Source organism: Heterocephalus glaber, unplaced genomic scaffold, assembly GCF_053883595.1.
Source record: "Heterocephalus glaber isolate CG9 unplaced genomic scaffold, H.glaber_assembly_v1.0 deba00001532, whole genome shotgun sequence".
Taxonomy (NCBI): Eukaryota; Metazoa; Chordata; class Mammalia; order Rodentia; family Bathyergidae; genus Heterocephalus; species Heterocephalus glaber.
Window position 1 is genome coordinate 35,006,576 of NW_028258330.1, and position 8,203 is coordinate 35,014,778.

General features: G+C 34.9%; 1 protein-coding gene across 1 annotated transcript; it reads right to left on the reverse strand.

Moving 5' to 3' along the window:
• Positions 1-582: 582 nt before the first annotated feature.
• On the reverse strand, positions 583-1,506 carry LOC101706857 (olfactory receptor 7E24-like). The gene has a single exon (XM_087188572.1). It carries the CDS (start codon positions 1,468-1,470, stop codon positions 583-585), a length of 888 nt encoding a protein of 295 aa, XP_087044698.1. The 5' UTR covers positions 1,471-1,506.
• Positions 1,507-8,203: the final 6,697 nt, after the last annotated feature.

The following is an 8,203-nucleotide window of genomic DNA, read 5'->3' on the forward strand; positions in this document are numbered from 1 at the left end:
CTGAGGATCAGTATAATTGTCCTTTCAGTCAGAACCATTCCATCCTTGTGTTAGGGGAGGAGGGAAGTGGGCCAGGCAGAGGGGAGAACAGGAGGCATCCATCGAGGGAATGAGACTGCAAGGCCACACTTGTGATATATTTGCACTGCTGTTCTACAGGTTTTATCTCTGGTGTGTTCATTGAAAAACTGTTTGAAATATTCAATAAAATTTATAAATTTGTTTTAAAAGCCTCATCTTATTATTTCCATTTCTCACTATGCTGAGATACATATAACCAAATGTAACACTTGAAAATAAAATCTGGTAGCACTAAATCCAGTGCTGTTTTGGGGCAACCATCACTCTTATCCATCTTGGAAAATTTCACAACTTCCTAAATGAATTTTGCACTGATATTAAAACCACAAACTTCACCATTCCCCAAATCAGCCACAATTCTTCTAAGAACATTATGTAAAATTGAAGACATCAAAATTCTAAAATAATATAATCAAGAAGGCAATATTTAAAGTGAGTTTTTTGTGTTTAGTTTAGCTATACTTCTCAACCTACATTCCAAATGGACCCAAAATATTGTTATTATATTCGCCATCTGTAGATCCTCCTCAAGGTGCTACTAATATCCCTGTTCTTCAGGCTGTAGATGAAAGGATTCAACATAGGAGTGACCACAGCGTTCATGAACGAGGCCATCATACCCTTCCTAGGAGAATATGACACAGATGAACCAAGGTACACTCCAATGCTAGTTCCATAAAATAAGCAAACTACCAACACATGAGAACTACATGTGGAAAAGGCTTTGTACCTCCCACCTGATGAAAGGATTTTGAGAATGGTGGAAACAATTTTATAGTAGGAGAAAAGGATCAATGACATGGGAATAAAGCCAAATATGGCTCCAGCAAAATATGTCACCATGGTTTTGATTAAGGTATCAGAACATGAAAGGTTAAAGACTTGAGAAGGATGACAGAAGAAATTAGCAATTTCTACATCCCTGAAGCAGGTAAATTTCAAGGCAACTAAAATGTGTAGCTGGGAGCCCAAAAGGCTAACAAAGACAGAAAACAAAAGTAATAAGACACAAAGGCTAGGGTTCATAATGACTGCATAGTGCAGGGGGTGGCAAACGGCCACAAAGTGGTCATAGGCCATCACAGTCAGGAGTATGTCATCCATACTTGCAAAAAGGATTAAAAGAGACATCTGTGTCAGGCAGTACACATAGGAAATGACTCTGCTCTGAGTTGAGATGTCCACAATCATCTTTGGGACTGTGGTGGAGATGAAACAGATGTCAGCCAAGGACAGGTTGGAGAGGAAGAAGTACATGAGGGTGTGGAGGTGGAAGTCAGAGCTGACAGCCAGGATGATGAGCAGATTCCCAAGGACTGTAACCAGGTACATGGACAGGAACAGTCCAAAGAGGTTGGGCTGCTGGTCTGGATCATCTGAGAAGCCCATGAGTTGGAATTCTGAGACTCCTGTTAGATTATATGTTTTGATAATGCTTGAACACCTTTTCAAAAAGAAAATTCATTAGGAAAATGAAACCACTAAATAGTGCCAAAGACTATATGTTAGGAATCAATTATTCCTAAGCAAAGTATTCCCACATAAAGTCCATAAACCTCAGTAATATCAATCAGTGGTGACAAATTCAATCTACATGAGCTCTTTCATTACTGGGTTATTTGTTCCCCTTGTCCTTCTGTGCACTTCTAAATTACAGACACTGTAGTGGAAATGTTAGAACATTTGAGTTTTGAATTCTATGATCCAGTAATATACAGGCAACTCTTTAAAAAACATATGTGATTCTATTGGAAGAAAATTAAAAAGCATTTAATATACCTTATTTTCTTCTCAGAAAATGGTACAAATTATCTTGAATTACGGTGTTTATAATTAGTGTAATATCTAGGACTGCATGATATGAACATTGAAGTTAATTATTCATAATCAAAATATGTAGTATTGAGCCAGTTAACTCCCAGAAATTTTCATCATTATAGGGATTTTCTTATTTCTATTTTTCAAAGATATAAGAGCTCACATCGATTTTGCTATGCATAGATTATTTAATATGTAACTTCCATATTGTCTAAAACATATTAAATAATATAAAGCAAGTTCAAATAAACATATAGAATCTGATTACATAATAACAAGGAATGTGGCCTTAGTGCATACTGTGTCTGTCAATGATTAGAAACAATAAGGGATAAGAATGCCTGATGTTTTGCATTTTAAATTTTATACATATTTATTTCAATCATCCCATACAATGTCACTGTTAGCTATTTGCTCTTTTTTTGACTCTGTATTATAGAGTAGCATGCCTCATTGTTTTTAAGATACTAAATCCTCCACGTCCAGTGGAAAACCTGAGAAACTAGGAAAGTCCAAAGCCCCTGGCTGATTTCAAGGCTTTTTAATTCTATTGACAGATTTTCCACAGCAGTATTTTCTGGTACATGATTAGCATTTCTCTTATTTTAAATACTGAAACTTACACACTTTTTCAGTCAGCTCACACTGTAATTTATTTGAGAAAAATGCGAAGTAGAAGTACATGAAATAATGTTAAAACACCTGGAAGCTCATGTACAAAAGATTAAGTACATGAAATGGAGTGAACACACCTGTAAAAATTGTAATTCCCCTTCATCTGTAAAATGAGTACAACAATCACCTAATTTGTATGGTTGCTGTATGAAAACATTTAAACAATAATTTACGTCACTGGTGATTATCACCTACTTGCAGATAGATAGATAGATAGATAGATAGATAGATAGATAGATAGATAGATAGATTTTAAAATATTCAAACACCCTAGACTCAGATCAATAAATTTAATCACATTCCCACTATTTTGAGTTTTTGGATTCCTTCCTTATATCAGGGTTGAGAGCTATTGTCTTAGAATATTTCTTTGAATTAATAAGATGATCCTTTAACATTAGCTCTCCACATATTATTCTATAAATATTTAATTATGTTTAGATCTCAACTAATATTTTTAGAGACGAGCAATTCCCTATGAAATTTGAATTGGTGGTATCTCTCTATAATTCCATTCCCTTGCTAACCTGTCCTCAAAGGAGTCTGTTATGAATTTCATGAATCAATTTTCCTGTTACAGTTTTCAGGTGATAATTGATTTATGAATCAGAATTTTCTTAAAAACTTACCTAAATGTTATCTAAAACTTAAGTAAGTTGTAAACAACACAAATCTCTTTTCCCTGAGAGTGGGCTACATACACAAATGTATTTACATTTCCTTTAACTAATGCAAACCATTACAAGTAGAACCTTCATTTAACATCTAAGTTTATTATTATATCAGTCTTCAAAATTCTTGTGCCACTCTGTCACATAAGTGGAAACCTATGCAAAATATATTGGTGTGAGATATTTCTCTGATTTCTAATATATATTATGTGTAAAATTTTACACATTCCCCCTACCAAAAGTCAGTCATGATCATTTATATCCTTTTATTTTTGAGAAATCCCTTCAAAATACCCCTGCGGTCTGTCCATTCATGATCTCTTTATGACAAAAATCAAAGAAAGTTCATCACCTTATTGGGAAAATCATTTACATTTTAGTTCAGTGGAGGAGACTGTTTCTTGGAAAGGGGGCTGGGGAATGAACATTAGTCCTGTGTTGCTGCCTTGCTGCCATATGCAGATGTGTGCAAATCTCTCTTCTCTGTGCTCATAATACTTGGTGAAAATAAGGAGGATAACCCTCATCTCCACACATGTGGCCACTAGAGGAAGTTAGTTATTAGTCATTGTGAGTTTTTGTTTTTAAAATAAAGCATTTTATCATGCAAGTAAGAAGATTACTGAGAAGCATAGCAAACTGCATTCAAATCGCAGTGGAGCCTGGAATGATATGAAGCTCTAGACTTCATCTCAGCCAAAGGCATACATTTCACCTGGTCACTACTATAGTTTTTAACTCATGAATCTCTTTGCCATGATTTTCAGTAATGGATGTATCCATTATAAAACCAAATGGATAATAGGGCCCATTTGTCTATAATGCAGATATAAACCAAAGCTATTTTATCTTTTTTATATTCATTAAGTTTATTGGTACATTTTAGGTATACAATACAATGACATTCATCATTGGGGATTTGTACATTTACATGATATATTTTGGCAAAGCTATTTTACCTTGCCTCTTTATCTATGGGATATCCCAGAAAGGAATGGATATTCTGATGGGAGTTCACAAAGCATGTTTATGTCATGCTGAGTAAAGACATTTACTGTGGCTCAAGGAAGAATCCACTCAGTGTTTAGCAGAGTTTTTATTTTATTTATTTATATATTTATTTATTTATTTTGGTACTGGGGATTGATCTTGGGACCTTGCGCTTGCAAGGCAGGTGGCTGAACCACTGTGCTAGACCCCCGGCACCCAGAACTTTTCATTTTGATGCCTCTTTTGTGTCAAACCATGTGTGGTCTCCGGAGAGTTGGATGTAAAGGGCAGCAAATAATTCCTCTCCAAACATGTACGTATACTTATAGTGACACAGATAAAATGAACTACTACAGAAATAGGAAAACAATAATTTCAGGTCACAGGACATATGAGTATGAAGATTATCCTTGTCATTCATATTAATTCAAATTAAACTTTATTTTGCTCTGATGTTAGACATATATATCCCATATGGAGATATATATATATATATATATATACACACACATATATATATATCTTTAGTGATGTTGTTGCAACTAGAAATTAACATGAAAAATAAAATGCTGCTTCAGAGATATTAAAAACCTGATCTGCATTAAAAAATATACATGAGGTTAAAAGGATTAAATTGACTGATGCTGTTCAATGTATTAAAATTTTTCAATTTTCCCCAACTCACAGAAAGATTTAAGCAGAGGCTCGGCGATCTTAACCACAATTGCATTCGAGGTACATTTTTAACTCTCTCACTTCTTAAGTGGAAATGAAATCAAGATGACACAGCCCCATTTAAGACTGGGTGATATAATTGCATGTGGGGGAAACTATGTGAGATGCTGCAAGAATACCTTGCCCTGGTGGCAGATGAGAAATCTGTGCTGAATTATGAAGTATGTACTCTTTCTGTGATCTTTATCAGTGATCCACATCTGCTTTTCCTATGTTGGATACAACTAGTGTCTCCCACTGCTCGGCTCTGGGACCTATCAAGAATCCCCAAAGAAGGTGAACAAGGGATGTCTTCCTGGAATGACAAGGAAGGGATATGGCTGCTTGTGTCATTATGGGGACAACCTGCCAGGATTAATTCTCTTTTGATGCCCCGTGTCTGTAATCTGACAGCCCTATTCAAATGTGGCTTAACATTTTCCTACCTAACAGCCCACTGAAAATTTCATTAAAATAACAGGTTCTTCTTTTTACTATAAGGAATAACAATATAGGCACGTATCATATAGGAAGACAAAATCAATGAAATGAAACAGGCAGCATAGAACTCATTGCTCAGTCCCTGGAGTACAGGAAGCCCTCAGAACCAGTTCCAGATGTGATGCTCACTGTCTTTTCTACATCTTTATCATCACCTTCATCATCCTTTTTCATTCCTTAAGAACACTGCACAAGAACACATTTTCTGCTACTATGAGTGAGACACTAATGGGGAATAGAAACAAATTGTATAGAAGGAAAATTTGAAATAATGATTCTGTTTTTCCAGTAAAATAAAAAACATACAATTTCCATTCCTCATAACAAATACTTTTCATAATTGCACCTTTTCATCTGGCTACCCAAACTGTCATGTTTGACCTTTAGGTGATAAAACCATACTTAATGGATGTTTTCTATATCCCTGAGGCACCTGTGCACTTACCAGGTGATGCTGTTTCTCTGCTGGGTCATAATCAGGGAGAGTAGATCCAAAGGGTCTCTTATGCCTGCTGTCTCTTGAATCCTCAGATTCTGTTCTCAGGATTGAAATTAATGCAAAGTCAGATAGGAACTTGCTGATGAAGTGATGAAGACAACCATGCAGCTTGGACACAGTTGTGAAGGTCACCAGAGTGGAGTCAACAAACTGAAGGGTTGGGGGTGCAAGCTGAACATTGGCAATTATATGACTTTGGAGGTTCAATGCACCGAGCTTATAATTAGTCAATTGTTCTATGCCACCCTATTCTCTAAGGATTTACTAACACTAATGGAAGAAAGAGACAAAAGGAAAATACTGGTCCCCAAGAAGTTATGGGTTCCTCTTCTACCCAGGTTATGCTGGTGTGTCCTAGTCACTTCTGTCATTTATATATATTTTCTACTTTTCTTTCTGCCTTTTATCATTTTTGTAATCATATACACAGAACAAAAAACTTACAATTACAATCCTATTACTACAAATTTCAATGGCCCTAATTGCATCTGCTCAGAAAAATTAAACCTCTCAAAATAAAGGATCCAATAAAAAATGGGCAATGGGAATGGAAAAACGCTTCTCAAAAAAGTTTTAAAGGCCTATTAGTACACGAGAATTTGTTTTTCATCATTAGTCTTTAGGGATATGACAATCAAAATAGCATGGAGATTCCATCTTACACCAGTAAGTATAGGTAACATCAAGAACTTAAAATAATAAATACTGGTAAACCTTCAGGGAAAAGGAGAATCTTTTTATATTGTTAGTGGGAATATAAACTAATAAAACTACTATGGAAATCAGTATGATGTTTCAAAAACCTGAAAATAGAAATTCTATTTGATCCAGCTGTATCTTTCTGGGTATCTCCCCTAAAGAACTATAAATGTTATATTATAGTGGTATATGTTTATAGCAGCACAATTCATAAGAATGAAATCTTGGAAGCTGACTATATGTTCATTAACAAATGAATGGGTAAATAAAATGTGGTATATACACAGAATGCAGTACTATTCTGACAAAAAGTGATAAACGAGTCATTTGTAGGAATATGGATGTACCTCAAGAACATAATGCTAAGTGAAATAAATCAGACACAGAATGTAAAGTATTGTACAACTTTTATATGTGAGAAATCCATAATACAAATAATTTATAGAGAAAAATAAAAGATGCATTATAGGAAAAATTTAGATAGATCTTTTGCAAGTGGGAAGGGGACCAAGAGTTGAAGGGATAGTGGAAAATGAACCTAAGCTCTGCTGTGACCCTTGCTTCTCAAGGAAGCATGACTGCCTCTGTGATGCACACTATGATGACCCCCATGCTGATTTCACACTGTGGATATGTGTATGAGAAAATGATTAGATAAATAAATGTGATATATTATATATGATATATTTCAGCCTTAAAGAAGGATAAATTTGCATGATTTTAGGAACATGAATGCATCTTGAGACTTTAACACTAAATGAAATAACTAAGACACAGGAATTTGAATTCCACATGAATTCTCCTGCATGAGAAAGCCAAGAATAAATAATTTAAAGAGCAAGAAATAATAGATAATTGGAAACAGGGAGGTAGAATTTTTGGAAATGGAAAGCAGATATTGGAATGGAGGGAGAGAAAATGGAGAACAGGGAAAGGAGATGTAAAAAAGAGGAAAATATGACATGTATATGTCCCAATTCCCCATGATGAATGTATGCATTATGTACCCAAACAAGTACTAATAACATTTTATTATAGGACTATGTCCATCACACAGACTCAAACAAAACCTATTTTTCTTGTCCTTAGTTTAATGCAACATTCCCAAAAGGGATGAACGTACATTCAGGAAAGCATCCAGTGTGTTGAAGCAAATTTTTGTGAACCAAAGAAAAGTCTAGTCAATGCTTAACACAGATATTTCCTCTTCTTCTCTAACATTGTTTTTCTGTGTGTGCTGGGAATTGAGTTCCGTGCTTCCCACATGGTAGACAAATGCTCAACCACTGACGTACAGACCAACCTTTTTTGAAATTAGAAAATGTTTACAATGCATAATATTTTCATTTATTTTAGGAATTTTTTACATATTTATAAAGCATAACTTGATCATTTTGATTCTTTACTTCCTATTCCTATAGTCCCCTCACTGTTTGAGCCACTTCTATATCTCCAAAAAGCCTGTCTTTTTGTTTCCTTTTAATTTTTTACACTTCCTGTATGCCAAGCAATGTAGAGACTCCAGACAATCAGAAATAAATGACAGCTTGCTATT

Excerpts from the sequence above, each read along its gene's own strand:
- LOC101706857 (XM_087188572.1), bottom strand. The coding sequence starts at position 1,470 with ATGGGCTTCTCAGATGATCCAGACCAGCAGCCCAACCTCTTTGGACTG.